The 20,148-nt window shown below is 36.5% G+C and overlaps 2 protein-coding genes and 1 pseudogene across 5 annotated transcripts; 2 read left to right on the top strand and 1 right to left on the bottom strand.

Moving 5' to 3' along the window:
• Positions 1 to 217: 217 nt before the first annotated feature.
• LOC146581760 (uncharacterized) lies at positions 218 to 6,935 on the top strand. Of its 2 annotated transcripts, XM_085247353.1 has the most exons (15): positions 218 to 508; positions 1,488 to 1,591; positions 1,835 to 1,909; positions 2,284 to 2,500; positions 2,812 to 2,887; positions 3,092 to 3,403; positions 3,531 to 3,612; positions 3,692 to 3,789; positions 4,046 to 4,243; positions 4,324 to 4,410; positions 4,565 to 4,818; positions 5,043 to 5,171; positions 5,236 to 5,373; positions 6,121 to 6,223; positions 6,493 to 6,935. In XM_085247353.1, the coding sequence occupies exons 1-15, from the start codon at positions 437 to 439 to the stop codon at positions 6,708 to 6,710; spliced, it is 2,163 nt and encodes a 720-aa protein (XP_085103479.1). In that variant the 5' UTR covers positions 218 to 436; the 3' UTR covers positions 6,711 to 6,935. The 2 variants fall into 2 exon arrangements, with proteins under 2 accessions (XP_085103479.1, XP_085103486.1); XM_085247360.1 differs by lacking the exon at positions 4,324 to 4,410.
• A 1,485-nt stretch (positions 6,936 to 8,420) lies between these two features.
• LOC146581759 (uncharacterized) lies at positions 8,421 to 15,153 on the top strand. Of its 2 annotated transcripts, XM_085286675.1 has the most exons (15): positions 8,421 to 8,711; positions 9,691 to 9,794; positions 10,054 to 10,128; positions 10,503 to 10,719; positions 11,031 to 11,106; positions 11,311 to 11,622; positions 11,750 to 11,831; positions 11,911 to 12,008; positions 12,265 to 12,462; positions 12,543 to 12,629; positions 12,784 to 13,037; positions 13,262 to 13,390; positions 13,455 to 13,592; positions 14,339 to 14,441; positions 14,711 to 15,153. In XM_085286675.1, the coding sequence occupies exons 1-15, from the start codon at positions 8,640 to 8,642 to the stop codon at positions 14,926 to 14,928; spliced, it is 2,163 nt and encodes a 720-aa protein (XP_085142801.1). In that variant the 5' UTR covers positions 8,421 to 8,639; the 3' UTR covers positions 14,929 to 15,153. The 2 variants fall into 2 exon arrangements, with proteins under 2 accessions (XP_085142801.1, XP_085142809.1); XM_085286683.1 differs by lacking the exon at positions 12,543 to 12,629.
• Positions 14,791 to 19,663, bottom strand: LOC146581758 (uncharacterized; annotated as a pseudogene). Its single transcript, XR_014893869.1, has 6 exons — positions 19,043 to 19,663; positions 18,793 to 18,838; positions 18,627 to 18,718; positions 16,819 to 16,929; positions 15,937 to 16,213; positions 14,791 to 15,862 (listed from the first exon to the last, which is right to left on the bottom strand). The product of XR_014893869.1 is annotated as an uncharacterized LOC146581758 (transcript).
• Between the last annotated feature and the right edge of the window lie 485 nt (positions 19,664 to 20,148).

The raw sequence follows: 20,148 nt of genomic DNA, 5'->3' as shown, positions 1-20,148 counted from the left end.
GGGGAAGGAAGTGAAGGGAACGCACCTTGTATGGAAGAAATATAGTATCATCAGAATTCAAGTATTTTTAGACATTGAATTTATGACACTGAATTTTTATCCTCCAAATTTCCCTGCAAAAATATTCACCTGCAAAAATTCACCTGCAAAAGTGATGAACTTTAATGACCCAAGCCAGAGCAATCAGCACCAGATCGAGTCGAGTGGCTCTCGGCCAATTAAATTACGCTGTTTGATCACATGACACCGTTAGCCAGCAGTTTGTCTCCTAAAAGAGAGCTGTTTAGAGGTGAGTGATTAAGTTTTTCTCCTAAATAGAGATCATTACAGAACGCCTAGTCCTACTTAAAATCCCATTTATTTATTTATTTTTTTTATCATCTACTCGAACTAAGGAAAACGTTTGACTAACTCAAAGACAATTTCCACGCCTCCCATGCCTGTCTGCAGAAGCAGTTTTGAATTTAGGAGCGCCAAGATGGCAGCGGCAAACCCTGGCGGCTCTCCGGTGAGTATATATATTTTTTTATCTTCAAGTTTGTCTTTTGAAACCTTAATTTTATTTAAATCCGTTGCTCACGTATAAAGTACACAGACGGGGTCTTTGCTCAACTCGTCTGAGGCGTGTCTCACTAAGCGCTACATGCTAGCATCCTGCTAACCGAGCTACCCTTTACATGCTGTGCTTTAGAAAATAGGATACTCGTTAAAAAAATACTCCGCAGATATTGATAGATAGACGAACACTGCAAATATAATGTTGGAAACGAGAACGGCCTTTGGTGAAGGGGTAAAATACACCATGAATAAAGCCATAGAGTGAATGGCTGCCATGGTTGCAGAACAGCCTGATTTAATGACAAGAATGGGGAAGAGTGAGGTGAAGTGAACCAAAGCCACAAAACACGGTCAGACAAGGCGGCAAAAGGGCAGTGATCTGTCCGTCAGTGTGTGCTTTGGTGAACAAAAACTCCAGACCGGTAGCAGGAAGATGGGAGACTCGTGTTTCACTGGAATAGTGGTGAATTAAAACATCCTTTGTTGGGGACATTTCGGTGTAAATGCATCCATACAGGCAAGACAGAGGCAGACCAGACAGTGAAGAAAACAAGGCAAACATTAGAAATATTAAAACGGAAATATAGGATTAATATAACATACAATTTGGGAAAATGTAAGGAACGCAATGTAAATGATATTGTAAAGTCATTAAAACAGCATACTCTGATTAAAAGAAACATGTAATTGGGTAGGATAATAATAATTATAATAATAATAAACATGTACAAGATGGGTATGTATACTTGTACCCAGAATTTAACAACTATAAAGTTGTAGCATGCCAGACCATCTTGATTGAATGTAACTTCGCTCCACACAAGTTTTTTGTTAGACATATTCATATTGTTATCTAATAAATGATACATTCTTAGATTTTATCGAACGTTAATTTATAAATTGTTTCTGTCTTTATGTGTTCGTTTCAGATTATGCAGGATGAAATTATTCGGTCAGCAAGACACTTGCTGCAGTTGCTTACATCATCCAACCAAACTCCTGCTGTTGCTGCTGCGATGAATCAGAATACAAGGTACTTTAGCAAGACTTATGAGTCAATCCTACATTCAACTAAATTGAGATATATATATATATATACACACACATATACGTATATATATATATGTGTGTGTGTGTATATATATGTGTGTGTGTGTGTGTATATATATATATATATATATATATATATATATATATATATACATACATACATACATACATACATACATACATACACACACACACACACATGAGAATATGATTTTATTTCTTGCAGAGAACAGAGTCAAGGTGGCCAGGGTACCAGCTTGGTCAACCCTGAAAGACCATCCCTTCAGCAAGAAATGACCAGGTGAAAAAGTCATAAACTAAACACTCAGCATGAGCATGGAATTTAGGATGGAACTTTATATCTTACCTGCTCTACACTCAGGGCTTGAATTACAACAACAGTCAATCACATAAAAATATACTTTTGGTAGTTCTGAGTCTGTCACGGATCTGGCTCGTTTCGACCCAGTATTTTGAGTTCTGATGTTTTGGTTTATTTTTGAATGTTTGTGTTTTTCGGGTGCTGCTATTATTATTATTATTATTATTTTTATTATATTTCCGTGTTTCTGTGTATACTGCAGTGTTAGTGCTGTGTTGAATTTGTATAAACAAACTAAAAAAGCATTTCATAATAGTCGCTTTTAAATAATTTTGTTATAATGTTTGGGACAGGTCTTTTCCTGGTATTTTCTCAAGAGGAAAGGGGAAAAGGCGATTCCCTGCTACATCTCTGGTGCCTGCTAAGAAGCCTAAACCTCTTGAAGTGGTATTTTATTTGCTCCCAAAACAAATGGAGAAGACCCCAACAGAACATGAAAAATATATCCACACACAGGCAGGGATGGGTCAAAGAACAGCACATCTTGATGAGAGCACAACACATGAAGAGGTATAAACTTATTCTTTTTATTCACTGATCAAAACTGAGAAGTTTTCGCTTAATAAAAGTGTTATTGAAGGTGACCATCACTGCAAGTCACAGGTGGCATTTACAAAAAATAATATTATTATTGGATATTCATCATTAATCATGAAAATGTAACTGTAAATTTTGGATTGAAAAATATTTTTTTATTATATCCAGTTTGCACTGTAAATGCATGGTTCTTTTACCGTTTCTTAGTATATACAGGGGTATAATTAATGTTAAATGTGTAATTTATTTGGACTCAGAGATTGTATTTGTATTATTGCTTTCAGTTAAGGGACGCCCTGAATGATTTGTTTCCCAAACTGAAGGAGGTAACAGGTGGCTGGCTGCTGTTCAAACCTGGGGGTGTGTATGAATTCTGCACTGTGTAATTAAACTAGAAACTGATCCTGCTGTTTAATAAGTACTTTTAAGACAAGTTCCTTTTCACCGCATGTTGTGAATTCCTAATTCTGAGTAGTTTTGAAGATACTTTTCTTTTTCACTTTTCTTGAGGCATTGGATATATTTCATGATCAGGATAATCTGCTGCAATTTGCTTTTATACAGGTGGTTGGGGAAGCCGAAAACTCTCTCTGGTTCCTCCAGCTGATATTGGCTATACAGGGACAATCCTAAAGGCTGCCAGTCGTGGGGGTAAAAATGTATATATTGCTCCTATTCAAGAGGAACTTAGCAATGACCCTGTACCACTAAGCGATGAGTCCTTCAGATGCATGCCAAAAGCAAAATGCCAGAAGTGTGGCATAGGTGTTCCACTGCAACTTCTGTCAGAACACCTAAAATCCTGTCCTCCTTTGGAAACTCCCAGTGAAAGTACTGTGGTGAATTTAGATGGTGATGAACCTACAGAAAAGGAATGTAGGTTTTTTTGACAATTTCATACTAACATATTACCCAAAAACATAAAGTGTTAAGAGCTAGCTAGAAGGAAAAATTAAATGTTAAAAAAATTAAACTTTGTCCTTTAAAATTTATTGCACAACAGCACCATTGCAGCAGTGTCCTGTCTGCACAGATATGTTTCACTCTGACCTCATTGAGCTGCATGCCTCTTCATGTGGAGAAAGGTATTTAGCAACAAAAATTGCAAATTTTATTGTCATTGGATTTAAGCCTTGAATGAAATTTAACAACATATTTTGATAGTAGCTCACGAAATGAAAAGGGGCATGAAGATACAATAATTGAGGAAGGGCTAGCAGATATGCCAGGACCATCTGGAACTACTTGTGAAGTCAGGGATGGTAGGTCAATCATTTAGTCACAGGTTATGTAAGGAAGGTGTTGATTAGTAACAATCAACAGCTAATGTGAACAATTCCCGGAAATCAAACCATTAGTTTGTATCCATTCAATGGATTTCTTATTTTTGATAGCCTCATATTCAAACTACTTTAGACAATCCTTCAAAGGATAAAACATAATCTTTTTGTAACAGTATCTAGATAGAACTTGATATACAGACTATATCCAATTATAATCACCTCTATTTTCTTTTAGGCTGGTTAACTGTTTTGGACTCTTCAAAGGCCATATATGAATGTGCAAAGAATGCTTTGGACATGCATGAAATGGAGAGCCCATTACGTCTCACAATGGACATCAGACAAAGTGTAGCTGATCAGGACATGGCCCTCATCTCATTCTACAAGAGACCCAATGTTGAATGGGCACGTCCCTTGGAGTGCAGGCTTGAGGGTAAATTTTCTGAAAATGATACATAAATATATCTTGAAATAATTATTTGTATTCATTATTTTATTTTGGTGATCTAACAGGGGATACAGCTATCGGACAAGGAGTAATACGTTTTTTCTTATCAACATGCATGGAGAAGCTGATGTCTGGTTTTTGCATCAATTTTGGTTAGTTTGTTTTGGTTGACCGTACCTATGTTTGATGATCATTATATTGTATAACTTTTCACAAATTAATTGTCTCTTTATTTTGTGAAAACCTCTGTATTGTGTGTAAGTAATCTTCTTTTTTTTTTTTCCTTTCTTTTCATTTATCTCATAGCAAACTCTAATGTTACTCCACTTTTTGAGGGAGAGCCAGGCCATTACATACCATCAGCAGCTCACTTTCTTGTGGAGAGTGATATGTTCCTTATGGCAGGGAGGATGGTAGGGCACTCCTTTCTTCATGGAGGCCCATGCCTATCTGGACTTAGCCCAGCCGTTGTGCATGTCCTACTTGGTGGTAGTCCTGAAACTGCCACCGTTACACCCGAGGACTGTCCAGATCTAGACCTGAGAGGGACAATTCAGCTTGTACGTTTTTATGTTTAAATGAGGAAACGTTTATACATTGCCCCGTATGAGTTATAAACATGTCTAACCTAGACTAATCCTTTAAAATTGTTCTAGATCAAAAACTCTGCCATTGAGACATGGTCTGAGACTTTAAACTTGTCTTTTTTTAAAAATTTTATGTATGAGGAATTAGGAATTTATAGTTCTTGTTTCTGTCTGAATTACTGTCTTATGGGTTACAGCTTGAAGGGCAATCCAAGCTGTCGGATAAAGAGAGAAAACGTGTTCAGGATCTGGCATATGCATGGGACCTCCCCCCCTTGACAGAGAACAACAGGAGATGGCTGTTTGAGAAATTATTACTCCATTCTGTGAGTGAATTGAAAAGTAAGTAAAATATTTCTGTGTTACTGTTTAGTTAACGTTTTTCCTTAGGTCATTGGAAGAGTGACGAGGTCGATAAAACAGCTGAGAAGGGGACTTAAAGAAACCCATATGTGGACCCTGCTGACCCAGCGACCTGACACGGTGCCCTTACTCTTTCCACAAGAGTTGGCTGCTGTGAATCCTGAGGTAAATTTTGTGTTCCTAAATACTGTATTCATTAATAACATTTTACTGTGCGTTGTAGAAAATGTAGTCCAAAGCAAACTATGAAGACTTGAGTCATTCTACAAAGTGAAAAAATTGCAATTTTAATTTGGCATTTACCAAGAATTATGTATCAAATAATAAACTTACCATAACAAAGCTGTATTCATTTTTACAAATAAAATGCACAAATACTAAAAATGAACATATTCTTGTGGACCATACATCTTTACAGCAGTTTTTCTTTAGTCCTGTAAAAATAAAACTGCTCGAAAAGCATGATTTACATATAGAAAACGATTTTGTAGATTTGAAAAAGACATAATGACTAAAATACATTAGTAATTATTTGGTAATACACATTTTCTAATTATATATTTAGCCATTACTGTTGTTTGAATTTGAAAAAAAAAAAAAATTTAATTTCTATTTTCATTTTTTGTTTGAGACAGTTTCTTCTTTTAAGATACAGTCAAAACTATGTAGAGGTTTGGGGATCCAAGTGAACACAAAAAGCACAAAACATGGATTATTATAGAAATTTATTCAAGAAATCAAGTCATGGACCATAAGGCTAAGTGGGTGATAGTGAGCTAAGAACAGGTGTGACTAATTAGATAAAATATGGCTATAGGGAAGGGAACTCCCCAAAACAAGAAGAGACAAAATCCATGGAAATCTGAAAAATGTGCAGCAGTATTTTTAAGGGTATACTTTGTTCTGTTACAGGTCCTTCTTCAGCGGATCGTGTGGCCAGAAGATGAAGATGATGACTGTCCTCTTCAAAATAAATGCCGAATCACAGGCTACATGAGGCATTTTATTCTAAATGGTAGGTTTGCCATTTTGCAGGAGGGGAATACTACGGAGCCCCGCAGGGGACATGGGAGAAAAAAAAATTAAGACGGACTTTTGCGAGATCTCGCAATACTTTTGCGAGATCCCGAGTTTGTTTTTGCGAGATCTCGCAAAAGTCCGTCTTAATTTTTTTTTTCTCCCGTGTCCCCTGCGGGGCTCCGTAGAATACCAATATTATTGTAATGTTAAAAATATATTGGTTGGATTTTTTTCAAGGTTGTTAAACCTCTTTTTTCTTCACAGCAACACCAAGTGAGCTGACAAATGTCCTAAAATTCTGGACTGGATGGGAGATTGTGCCAAAAAGTCTCACAGTGGAGCTAGTGGATGGCAGACATCCAACTGCTGCCACCTGCTATGAGACCTTGCGCATTCCATACCACTACAAGGACTATTTAACTTTTAAGAAAGACCTCATTGCCTGCTCTGAAACCTGCCACTCAGGGTTTGGACTCATTTGAGTCATTCCCATAATGCAAGGTAGTGGTGTACAAGTCTCTGTTTAAGATTTGGAATATAAATGTTCACATCTACTGGGCCTCTCTGATGCCATTTACTCTGTGCAGGCAACATTGGTTCTTGGTTCAGTTCTCGGTTGAAAATGCCTTTAAGTAGTTTTTAAAACTGTTAATGTCTTGAAAGTTTACCTTGTCAATGACATCTTGCATGCATCTTGATCAAAATAAAAGGACAAGATTGACTTACATTGCTGTTTTAATTTTGAAACATTCCAACCATCAGCCTTCAGTCAAATATTGCTTTACAACATAACATTCAAACTGACAAGCAGTTTCTATTTAGTTTTCTGAGTGAATCAATATTTTTAAGTTCCCTCTCTCCTAATTCTTCAGTGTTTACATTACGAAGCTTTACTAAAAATTGTTACTTATAGCGAAGTTTATAGCTTGAAACAGTTGGTGAACCCTGTGTAATCTCAGATTTCAGCACAATTTGAAGATCAGATCCCATTTCATGACCAAAGTCACAATAATCAGAACTGCTTATACACAATTATGTTAATGAAAAAATCCTTGAAAATTCTTTGAGTTGGTTTAGTTTAAGCAGACTGATTGTCCAGATGTCCGTGATGAAGATCCGATTACATTTCATGACCAAATTGTGCAGAAATTAATGAAATTCAACAAGATACACAAACTTTTTCCTGCAACTGTATGTAGCTTTCCTATTCTAAATGAATTGCTGACAAAACTGAACAGCCATAATGTACATGTCCGCACCAAAGGACTGGGATGCCGCTCTTGGATTAACAACGCCCTGTAAAGTTGTCATTTGTTCTTCTGTCAATGGACAGTCAGTGTTCGGAACAACAATGCTTGAATCTTACCTGACACAGGAGGCACCTGACACAACGCAGTACAAAGCATCAGCATGACAAATTGTCCATGGTAGAAATCCATCTGTGTTCCTGATGCTGACCAAGTTATAGCAGTAATGTAGATTTTCCAAGTTTTCCACTAAGTTCGTCATCTCTGAAGTAGCAGTTTTAAAAAGGTATGATGTGGCCCGAAACGACAGTGCTGTTGCTGGAAACAAACAACACTTTAGGACTGAACTACTGAGCTAAGGACATAAGTCTTTTCCTTTTTTTGGACCATTTCTTAAATCTAACAAATTGGACAAACTGGAATACTTTAATTAACAAGTGGCATGACCATCTGTGCTCAACAAATCAATGCCTCGTCTAAATGCCCAGGATTGCCGTTGAACACCACTGAACACCAATGAGTGAGGATTATACTCATTGAGTTCCTAGCTAAAGAATTACAGAATAAAAGCAGTTTAGTAAAAATACTACTTACAGTCCTGAACAAACATTAGGCCTTTATGACAGTTGCTCAGATCTTTTTTTACGGAGTCCACCAAATATTAAAGATCTAAGACCACTAACTGCAAAATTTGAACATTACGAACACAAAGAACTGGTGAAAAAACAGGGGAAGGAAGTGAAGGGAACGCACCTTGTATGGAAGAAATATAGTATCATCAGAATTCAAGTATTTTTAGACATTGAATTTATGACACTGAATTTTTATCCTCCAAATTTCCCTGCAAAAATATTCACCTGCAAAAATTCACCTGCAAAAGTGATGAACTTTAATGACCCAAGCCAGAGCAATCAGCACCAGATCGAGTCGAGTGGCTCTCGGCCAATTAAATTACGCTGTTTGATCACATGACACCGTTAGCCAGCAGTTTGTCTCCTAAAAGAGAGCTGTTTAGAGGTGAGTGATTAAGTTTTTCTCCTAAATAGAGATCATTACAGAACGCCTAGTCCTACTTAAAATCCCATTTATTTATTTATTTTTTTTATCATCTACTCGAACTAAGGAAAACGTTTGACTAACTCAAAGACAATTTCCACGCCTCCCATGCCTGTCTGCAGAAGCAGTTTTGAATTTAGGAGCGCCAAGATGGCAGCGGCAAACCCTGGCGGCTCTCCGGTGAGTATATATATTTTTTTATCTTCAAGTTTGTCTTTTGAAACCTTAATTTTATTTAAATCCGTTGCTCACGTATAAAGTACACAGACGGGGTCTTTGCTCAACTCGTCTGAGGCGTGTCTCACTAAGCGCTACATGCTAGCATCCTGCTAACCGAGCTACCCTTTACATGCTGTGCTTTAGAAAATAGGATACTCGTTAAAAAAATACTCCGCAGATATTGATAGATAGACGAACACTGCAAATATAATGTTGGAAACGAGAACGGCCTTTGGTGAAGGGGTAAAATACACCATGAATAAAGCCATAGAGTGAATGGCTGCCATGGTTGCAGAACAGCCTGATTTAATGACAAGAATGGGGAAGAGTGAGGTGAAGTGAACCAAAGCCACAAAACACGGTCAGACAAGGCGGCAAAAGGGCAGTGATCTGTCCGTCAGTGTGTGCTTTGGTGAACAAAAACTCCAGACCGGTAGCAGGAAGATGGGAGACTCGTGTTTCACTGGAATAGTGGTGAATTAAAACATCCTTTGTTGGGGACATTTCGGTGTAAATGCATCCATACAGGCAAGACAGAGGCAGACCAGACAGTGAAGAAAACAAGGCAAACATTAGAAATATTAAAACGGAAATATAGGATTAATATAACATACAATTTGGGAAAATGTAAGGAACGCAATGTAAATGATATTGTAAAGTCATTAAAACAGCATACTCTGATTAAAAGAAACATGTAATTGGGTAGGATAATAATAATTATAATAATAATAAACATGTACAAGATGGGTATGTATACTTGTACCCAGAATTTAACAACTATAAAGTTGTAGCATGCCAGACCATCTTGATTGAATGTAACTTCGCTCCACACAAGTTTTTTGTTAGACATATTCATATTGTTATCTAATAAATGATACATTCTTAGATTTTATCGAACGTTAATTTATAAATTGTTTCTGTCTTTATGTGTTCGTTTCAGATTATGCAGGATGAAATTATTCGGTCAGCAAGACACTTGCTGCAGTTGCTTACATCATCCAACCAAACTCCTGCTGTTGCTGCTGCGATGAATCAGAATACAAGGTACTTTAGCAAGACTTATGAGTCAATCCTACATTCAACTAAATTGAGATATATATATATATATACACACACATATACGTATATATATATATGTGTGTGTGTGTATATATATGTGTGTGTGTGTGTGTATATATATATATATATATATATATATATATATATATATATATATATATATATATACATACATACATACATACATACATACATACATACACACACACACACACACATGAGAATATGATTTTATTTCTTGCAGAGAACAGAGTCAAGGTGGCCAGGGTACCAGCTTGGTCAACCCTGAAAGACCATCCCTTCAGCAAGAAATGACCAGGTGAAAAAGTCATAAACTAAACACTCAGCATGAGCATGGAATTTAGGATGGAACTTTATATCTTACCTGCTCTACACTCAGGGCTTGAATTACAACAACAGTCAATCACATAAAAATATACTTTTGGTAGTTCTGAGTCTGTCACGGATCTGGCTCGTTTCGACCCAGTATTTTGAGTTCTGATGTTTTGGTTTATTTTTGAATGTTTGTGTTTTTCGGGTGCTGCTATTATTATTATTATTATTATTTTTATTATATTTCCGTGTTTCTGTGTATACTGCAGTGTTAGTGCTGTGTTGAATTTGTATAAACAAACTAAAAAAGCATTTCATAATAGTCGCTTTTAAATAATTTTGTTATAATGTTTGGGACAGGTCTTTTCCTGGTATTTTCTCAAGAGGAAAGGGGAAAAGGCGATTCCCTGCTACATCTCTGGTGCCTGCTAAGAAGCCTAAACCTCTTGAAGTGGTATTTTATTTGCTCCCAAAACAAATGGAGAAGACCCCAACAGAACATGAAAAATATATCCACACACAGGCAGGGATGGGTCAAAGAACAGCACATCTTGATGAGAGCACAACACATGAAGAGGTATAAACTTATTCTTTTTATTCACTGATCAAAACTGAGAAGTTTTCGCTTAATAAAAGTGTTATTGAAGGTGACCATCACTGCAAGTCACAGGTGGCATTTACAAAAAATAATATTATTATTGGATATTCATCATTAATCATGAAAATGTAACTGTAAATTTTGGATTGAAAAATATTTTTTTATTATATCCAGTTTGCACTGTAAATGCATGGTTCTTTTACCGTTTCTTAGTATATACAGGGGTATAATTAATGTTAAATGTGTAATTTATTTGGACTCAGAGATTGTATTTGTATTATTGCTTTCAGTTAAGGGACGCCCTGAATGATTTGTTTCCCAAACTGAAGGAGGTAACAGGTGGCTGGCTGCTGTTCAAACCTGGGGGTGTGTATGAATTCTGCACTGTGTAATTAAACTAGAAACTGATCCTGCTGTTTAATAAGTACTTTTAAGACAAGTTCCTTTTCACCGCATGTTGTGAATTCCTAATTCTGAGTAGTTTTGAAGATACTTTTCTTTTTCACTTTTCTTGAGGCATTGGATATATTTCATGATCAGGATAATCTGCTGCAATTTGCTTTTATACAGGTGGTTGGGGAAGCCGAAAACTCTCTCTGGTTCCTCCAGCTGATATTGGCTATACAGGGACAATCCTAAAGGCTGCCAGTCGTGGGGGTAAAAATGTATATATTGCTCCTATTCAAGAGGAACTTAGCAATGACCCTGTACCACTAAGCGATGAGTCCTTCAGATGCATGCCAAAAGCAAAATGCCAGAAGTGTGGCATAGGTGTTCCACTGCAACTTCTGTCAGAACACCTAAAATCCTGTCCTCCTTTGGAAACTCCCAGTGAAAGTACTGTGGTGAATTTAGATGGTGATGAACCTACAGAAAAGGAATGTAGGTTTTTTTGACAATTTCATACTAACATATTACCCAAAAACATAAAGTGTTAAGAGCTAGCTAGAAGGAAAAATTAAATGTTAAAAAAATTAAACTTTGTCCTTTAAAATTTATTGCACAACAGCACCATTGCAGCAGTGTCCTGTCTGCACAGATATGTTTCACTCTGACCTCATTGAGCTGCATGCCTCTTCATGTGGAGAAAGGTATTTAGCAACAAAAATTGCAAATTTTATTGTCATTGGATTTAAGCCTTGAATGAAATTTAACAACATATTTTGATAGTAGCTCACGAAATGAAAAGGGGCATGAAGATACAATAATTGAGGAAGGGCTAGCAGATATGCCAGGACCATCTGGAACTACTTGTGAAGTCAGGGATGGTAGGTCAATCATTTAGTCACAGGTTATGTAAGGAAGGTGTTGATTAGTAACAATCAACAGCTAATGTGAACAATTCCCGGAAATCAAACCATTAGTTTGTATCCATTCAATGGATTTCTTATTTTTGATAGCCTCATATTCAAACTACTTTAGACAATCCTTCAAAGGATAAAACATAATCTTTTTGTAACAGTATCTAGATAGAACTTGATATACAGACTATATCCAATTATAATCACCTCTATTTTCTTTTAGGCTGGTTAACTGTTTTGGACTCTTCAAAGGCCATATATGAATGTGCAAAGAATGCTTTGGACATGCATGAAATGGAGAGCCCATTACGTCTCACAATGGACATCAGACAAAGTGTAGCTGATCAGGACATGGCCCTCATCTCATTCTACAAGAGACCCAATGTTGAATGGGCACGTCCCTTGGAGTGCAGGCTTGAGGGTAAATTTTCTGAAAATGATACATAAATATATCTTGAAATAATTATTTGTATTCATTATTTTATTTTGGTGATCTAACAGGGGATACAGCTATCGGACAAGGAGTAATACGTTTTTTCTTATCAACATGCATGGAGAAGCTGATGTCTGGTTTTTGCATCAATTTTGGTTAGTTTGTTTTGGTTGACCGTACCTATGTTTGATGATCATTATATTGTATAACTTTTCACAAATTAATTGTCTCTTTATTTTGTGAAAACCTCTGTATTGTGTGTAAGTAATCTTCTTTTTTTTTTTTCCTTTCTTTTCATTTATCTCATAGCAAACTCTAATGTTACTCCACTTTTTGAGGGAGAGCCAGGCCATTACATACCATCAGCAGCTCACTTTCTTGTGGAGAGTGATATGTTCCTTATGGCAGGGAGGATGGTAGGGCACTCCTTTCTTCATGGAGGCCCATGCCTATCTGGACTTAGCCCAGCCGTTGTGCATGTCCTACTTGGTGGTAGTCCTGAAACTGCCACCGTTACACCCGAGGACTGTCCAGATCTAGACCTGAGAGGGACAATTCAGCTTGTACGTTTTTATGTTTAAATGAGGAAACGTTTATACATTGCCCCGTATGAGTTATAAACATGTCTAACCTAGACTAATCCTTTAAAATTGTTCTAGATCAAAAACTCTGCCATTGAGACATGGTCTGAGACTTTAAACTTGTCTTTTTTTAAAAATTTTATGTATGAGGAATTAGGAATTTATAGTTCTTGTTTCTGTCTGAATTACTGTCTTATGGGTTACAGCTTGAAGGGCAATCCAAGCTGTCGGATAAAGAGAGAAAACGTGTTCAGGATCTGGCATATGCATGGGACCTCCCCCCCTTGACAGAGAACAACAGGAGATGGCTGTTTGAGAAATTATTACTCCATTCTGTGAGTGAATTGAAAAGTAAGTAAAATATTTCTGTGTTACTGTTTAGTTAACGTTTTTCCTTAGGTCATTGGAAGAGTGACGAGGTCGATAAAACAGCTGAGAAGGGGACTTAAAGAAACCCATATGTGGACCCTGCTGACCCAGCGACCTGACACGGTGCCCTTACTCTTTCCACAAGAGTTGGCTGCTGTGAATCCTGAGGTAAATTTTGTGTTCCTAAATACTGTATTCATTAATAACATTTTACTGTGCGTTGTAGAAAATGTAGTCCAAAGCAAACTATGAAGACTTGAGTCATTCTACAAAGTGAAAAAATTGCAATTTTAATTTGGCATTTACCAAGAATTATGTATCAAATAATAAACTTACCATAACAAAGCTGTATTCATTTTTACAAATAAAATGCACAAATACTAAAAATGAACATATTCTTGTGGACCATACATCTTTACAGCAGTTTTTCTTTAGTCCTGTAAAAATAAAACTGCTCGAAAAGCATGATTTACATATAGAAAACGATTTTGTAGATTTGAAAAAGACATAATGACTAAAATACATTAGTAATTATTTGGTAATACACATTTTCTAATTATATATTTAGCCATTACTGTTGTTTGAATTTGAAAAAAAAAAAAATTTAATTTCTATTTTCATTTTTTGTTTGAGACAGTTTCTTCTTTTAAGATACAGTCAAAACTATGTAGAGGTTTGGGGATCCAAGTGAACACAAAAAGCACAAAACATGGATTATTATAGAAATTTATTCAAGAAATCAAGTCATGGACCATAAGGCTAAGTGGGTGATAGTGAGCTAAGAACAGGTGTGACTAATTAGATAAAATATGGCTATAGGGAAGGGAACTCCCCAAAACAAGAAGAGACAAAATCCATGGAAATCTGAAAAATGTGCAGCAGTATTTTTAAGGGTATACTTTGTTCTGTTACAGGTCCTTCTTCAGCGGATCGTGTGGCCAGAAGATGAAGATGATGACTGTCCTCTTCAAAATAAATGCCGAATCACAGGCTACATGAGGCATTTTATTCTAAATGGTAGGTTTGCCATTTTGCAGGAGGGGAATACTACGGAGCCCCGCAGGGGACATGGGAGAAAAAAAAATTAAGACGGACTTTTGCGAGATCTCGCAATACTTTTGCGAGATCCCGAGTTTGTTTTTGCGAGATCTCGCAAAAGTCCGTCTTAATTTTTTTTTTCTCCCGTGTCCCCTGCGGGGCTCCGTAGAATACCAATATTATTGTAATGTTAAAAATATATTGGTTGGATTTTTTTCAAGGTTGTTAAACCTCTTTTTTCTTCACAGCAACACCAAGTGAGCTGACAAATGTCCTAAAATTCTGGACTGGATGGGAGATTGTGCCAAAAAGTCTCACAGTGGAGCTAGTGGATGGCAGACATCCAACTGCTGCCACCTGCTATGAGACCTTGCGCATTCCATACCACTACAAGGACTATTTAACTTTTAAGAAAGACCTCATTGCCTGCTCTGAAACCTGCCACTCAGGGTTTGGACTCATTTGAGTCATTCCCATAATGCAAGGTAGTGGTGTACAAGTCTCTGTTTAAGATTTGGAATATAAATGTTCACATCTACTGGGCCTCTCTGATGCCATTTACTCTGTGCAGGCAACATTGGTTCTTGGTTCAGTTCTCGGTTGAAAATGCCTTTAAGTAGTTTTTAAAACTGTTAATGTCTTGAAAGTTTACCTTGTCAATGACATCTTGCATGCATCTTGATCAAAATAAAAGGACAAGATTGACTTACATTGCTGTTTTAATTTTGAAACATTCCAACCATCAGCCTTCAGTCAAATATTGCTTTACAACATAACATTCAAACTGACAAGCAGTTTCTATTTAGTTTTCTGAGTGAATCAATATTTTTAAGTTCCCTCTCTCCTAATTCTTCAGTGTTTACATTACGAAGCTTTACTAAAAATTGTTACTTATAGCGAAGTTTATAGCTTGAAACAGTTGGTGAACCCTGTGTAATCTCAGATTTCAGCACAATTTGAAGATCAGATCCCATTTCATGACCAAAGTCACAATAATCAGAACTGCTTATACACAATTATGTTAATGAAAAAATCCTTGAAAATTCTTTGAGTTGGTTTAGTTTAAGCAGACTGATTGTCCAGATGTCCGTGATGAAGATCCGATTACATTTCATGACCAAATTGTGCAGAAATTAATGAAATTCAACAAGATACACAAACTTTTTCCTGCAACTGTATGTAGCTTTCCTATTCTAAATGAATTGCTGACAAAACTGAACAGCCATAATGTACATGTCCGCACCAAAGGACTGGGATGCCGCTCTTGGATTAACAACGCCCTGTAAAGTTGTCATTTGTTCTTCTGTCAATGGACAGTCAGTGTTCGGAACAACAATGCTTGAATGGTTATGGCAAGATAGGCCACTGTCCTCCCAGTCAATGTCTGGAATCTGGAAGCCCTGCAACGAACAAGCAAAATTAGGAAAGAATAATTGTATATAGGAATCAGAGTACTAAAAATGTGCACCTTTACCTGTGTGTTTTCTGGAACAGGAACAGGGTGATATCTGTGACCCAACTCCCACAGCTGGTTGGGACTCATGTTGTTTTCTGTTCGCAGTGGATGGTTGTCCCATCCACTGCAAAATGTATTCAAATCATCCTCCAGTCGAGGAAGAAAGACGTAATGGCAGCAAAAGAGGTGTGCAACATTTGAAATGTCAAGAAGGCCCTCTTCCTCAAGGTTGTGAAGAACATCGTAGTAAATGCATGTAACGGACACCCAGAGGTCTCTCCACAGTCGCTCTATTCTGAAATAATATATAAAAAATATTTAATTAGGTATGGCTTTTCTTGGTGTGTATGACAAATTCCCTGCTTGTTTCTAACCCTACATGAAATGTGTGCATGACAACAGTAATAATACATTATCAGGGCATGTAGGAAGGACCCAGGCATATCACTTAAAAGGTGCCAAAAGGGTTGTAATGATCAGTGGCAACATGAGATGACAACCAGACCATTAACACAGAATGAACATTCATGGAAGGAAGGAACAGACTGGAAAAGGTGCGTGAATAACTAAAAAATAGGGCACATTCCTGAAGGCTCTTTGGGGTTTGTAGGACCTGTCCAATGTTTTCTTCCTTGAGGGGTAAGTAATGGAAATTGAAGGAAAAAACAACAAAAACTGCCAAAAAAAAAAAAAAAAAAAAAAAAAAAGGAACACCTGATACATATCAGAAAGTATATCATGCTGGATAGGGCACTGTTCTCTAAAGACATTTTACTGTAAAACTTTCATAAAACTATACCCTTTAAATGTATGTATTTTTAAATAATGGAAATAAAGATGCAACACCTTCCATCTTATGTCAGAAACATTTGAGGTGGACAGTATTTTATGAGAACAAACCTTTGATTGTGCACACTCTTTCCTGAAATGAAACTGCCTCTTCCTGTGCCACGAACAGTAAACATCAGCCGTGCAACCTCCACATTTTCCCCTCCGTGGTCGCCACGAACCCTGAAAACAAAGAATCGTACCCGAAAACATTCGAAGCTTTAACCCTTTACAGCCGATCGGAGCGGGCACGCTCCATTTTGCGTAACTATTTTTAAATCCCGGTAGCTCTGCAACCACGTAAGCTAGCGCAATAATTTTTTTTGCATATGAAACCGGAGGAGTTGTACTTACATCTGATGCCATCAGCTTGTCCTAGGTCACAGTTTCCTTCCACATATAGCTTTGGAAAAACTGCATAAAAATCACTTGCAGCAACAAAAACATGATATTCCAGAAACACGCTTCGCCGATCCGATCAGCTGTTTGTAACACTTCCTACGTCCATCAGCGCGAACTATCACATGACCGCATGACCTGCCCGAAACCGGAAGTGACGTCATTTTGCGGAAATGTAGTTTTTTTTACGATCGGGGCCTTATGAGCCTATACTTGTGTTTTAAAAAGTTATGTTTGAGTTTATGACTTTCTGTGTCGTTTCTGGGATGCTTAGGACTCATATTGCACTGCTGGAAATAGTTTATTTTGATGCATATGCTGTTATTTTGCAAATTTGCACTATAATATTTATTTTCGTTTTTCCTGCAGTGTATAAAAATTGGTGTATTTCAAAAATAAAACTATGAAGACACTCAAAATAAATTTCCTGTGGTGGGAAACTAGTTTGTGCAACTTTTTTGTATTTACAGTTTTGAGGGATAAGCCTCTTAAATTTCTCTAACTAGAAATATATGTTAAAAAAACAAAAACGATTTTCAATTTTTTTGTAGTTTATTGCACTTTTTTGCAATTTATGTAATTACTATGCACCTAATGCAGACATATTATTAAAATTTAGGCTGTAATGGTTGTATTGATGTATAGCAACTTGAAATGCTCCCAAAAATGGCTCCACAGCATGTAAAAATATAATATAAGCTCTGGTGGACTTGGTTCTATGGTAGGTCTTAAAGGGTTAAACAAACTTAGATCTGATAATAAAGAACAGTATATGCCTTAAGCAAAGTTTGAAAAACAAATTGTAAAAGAATCCTTAAAATCTTTCATTGCTACTGCTCTTGAATGCATCAGAAAAATTGTCTCATGAATGCACTTTCCAGCATGTGTCAGTATGAAGTTTAATTTAACACAGCTGTTAAAACATTTTTCAGGATTTCACAGGTTAGTAGTAATTACTTAGATTTATTGTATTTGTTGGAAATTACGCAAGTGCCATCTTGTATCATTATGATCTGTGTAAGGAGACAATTTTTAGAATATTTTTGCAAAAATATTTACATCAAATTAAACAAATAAGTAGTCTATGGCATTTAAAAGTGGTTACCTACAACTCTGAAATGATAATACTAATTCTTATTGATGATGATATTGAATTTGAAATCATGGTGTAACACTGAACCCGACATCATAAAATGATTACCCTTGTAATGTCAGGGAGTTACAGCCAAGGAGGCAAAATATTACTATCTCACCCCTTGTATCCAATTACATAACAGCAGTGTTTGGTAAAGGTGTTGAATTAATTTTTTTTTATTCTTAAATATCCCCAAGTCACCATAACAATCATTTGAAATTAGAGATATATATATTGAGGCAAGTTAGAATCATCTTAAACAACTTTTAATGAAATATCCAAATGTAGTCTTACAAAAGGTATGTAAGAAAATACCTAACCCATAATAAAATGCATCACTTATTACCTGAGAGGAAAACCAAACTTCTCGATTGATTTTTGGAAGAATGCCAGTGTTGTTGATGCCAGATTGTTGGAAGCAGCACCGAGATACATAATCTTTATAGGAAAAAGAACAATGGGAAACTTCCATGTAAATATTACATTTGATTTACTTACTAAACTAAACTTACCTTACGAGAAAAGCCATCAATACCTCCAAAGATCACAATGTTATAGCTGAATGGGGAAAACAAAATGTTTTTTTTATCAGTTTTTGAATTATCACTTTGAAGTGTTTAAATGTAAGCAATGCAAGATGTAATTTATGTATGTCCAGATGCAAATATAGGAACGAGTAAGATAACAAAATACAGTTCTGAACATTTGCAGATGAAAAATTTCTCAGGAATATCTTTCACTTCAAAAGATCAAATAATTTACCGTATCAGTTTGTGATTTGTGTCAATATGCATTAGAGACTGTGGTCCTGGGACGGAATAAGCACGTCGAGCAATGCATCCCAAGGAAAACATCCTTGACACAACACCAGCTGTGTCAACACGGTGCATAGAACTTCTAACCCTTTGGTACTGGACTCTGTGTCCTCTGGCCTGAAGAAGTGCTTTCACCATCCGGTATCCAGCGTGAGGCTGCCTGGATTTTATGTCTGTAATGCATTGGTCCAACTCTTCATCTGACAGGCTGCTATAGAGTGCTTTGACTGAAAGATTGAACTCATTCATGCGTCGGAATACTGTGCTTCTTGACATTCCCAAAATTTTAGCAATGGCTGGGATGGACAAGTTCAGTTCCAGAAGACTGTTAAGATGATGGGGGAAAGAGCCATTCTTAGTCGCCCAGTAGGTCCCCACTCAAACTGAATGACAGCACTATGTAGATTCATTTTATCCTTTTCTCTGTTTATCAGAGTATGTAAACTACATAATGCATCTAAGAGGACAGGGCAAACCTGAACTTGACCAGACAAAGCTTGTAGAAAAACTAGTTCCTGGGTGCAAATGAAATCTAAAAAGTCCAGATCCAGGGGAAAGGTGTTCAAGACAATGTTCTAAACGTGAACGCAGTCTCAGAAGAATATGATGTAGGAGAAGATCCTAAAGGAGAGGAAAAAGTAGAATTATTTTTGTAATTTTTAAATCACCAACAAAAAGTGAGTTAAAAACACAAGGTTAGTTACGTTAACTGAATATTCTTAGGCTATAAGATTCCAATGTTTATTTTATCATATTTCCTTATGGTTCTTTGAAAAAAGTATATTTTTTAATTCATGCCATTTGTTGCAGTATTTTGATTTTCTGGTTAGGATTTTATTTATTATTTTCTTACATCTTTTGTTTTAATAGCACAGTAAAAATTGAGCTCGCAAGAGAAAAAGCTTTATTTTCTATTTTATCTGTTTTATTTAAATGTTTTTGAGAACAAAGCCAAACCAAAACTTAATGAAGAAAGCTGGAAATGATTATTGAGTTCAGTGTTCCCAACGAATACTCTGAATGGATGAAAAAAAACGAAAACAGATTGCCTGG

The sequence above is a fragment of the Mchenga conophoros genome, linkage group LG2 (genome assembly GCF_057382185.1).
Source record: "Mchenga conophoros isolate Kocher_MC1m ecotype Shallow Benthic linkage group LG2, M_conophoros_male_GT1.1, whole genome shotgun sequence".
Lineage (NCBI taxonomy): Eukaryota > Metazoa > Chordata > Actinopteri > Cichliformes > Cichlidae > Mchenga > Mchenga conophoros.
The sequence above is the reverse complement of the archived record's forward strand: the minus strand, read 5'-3'. Positions and strand labels throughout refer to the sequence as shown.

What these genes read in the sequence shown, in the direction of transcription:
- LOC146581760 (XM_085247353.1), top strand. Translation starts at nt 437, where the DNA reads ATGCCTGTCTGCAGAAGCAGTTTTGAATTTAGGAGCGCCAAGATGGCA. An exon ending in AGAGCACAACACATGAAGAG is followed by an intron (nt 2,501 to 2,811) that starts GTATAAACTTAT and finishes TATTGCTTTCAG; the next exon opens with TTAAGGGACGCCCTGAATGA. An exon ending in GCTGCTGTTCAAACCTGGGG is followed by an intron (nt 2,888 to 3,091) that starts GTGTGTATGAAT and finishes GCTTTTATACAG; the next exon opens with GTGGTTGGGGAAGCCGAAAA.
- LOC146581759 (XM_085286675.1), top strand. Translation starts at nt 8,640, where the DNA reads ATGCCTGTCTGCAGAAGCAGTTTTGAATTTAGGAGCGCCAAGATGGCA. An exon ending in TGAACCTACAGAAAAGGAAT is followed by an intron (nt 11,623 to 11,749) that starts GTAGGTTTTTTT and finishes ATTGCACAACAG; the next exon opens with CACCATTGCAGCAGTGTCCT. An exon ending in AGAAATTATTACTCCATTCT is followed by an intron (nt 13,391 to 13,454) that starts GTGAGTGAATTG and finishes GTTTTTCCTTAG; the next exon opens with GTCATTGGAAGAGTGACGAG.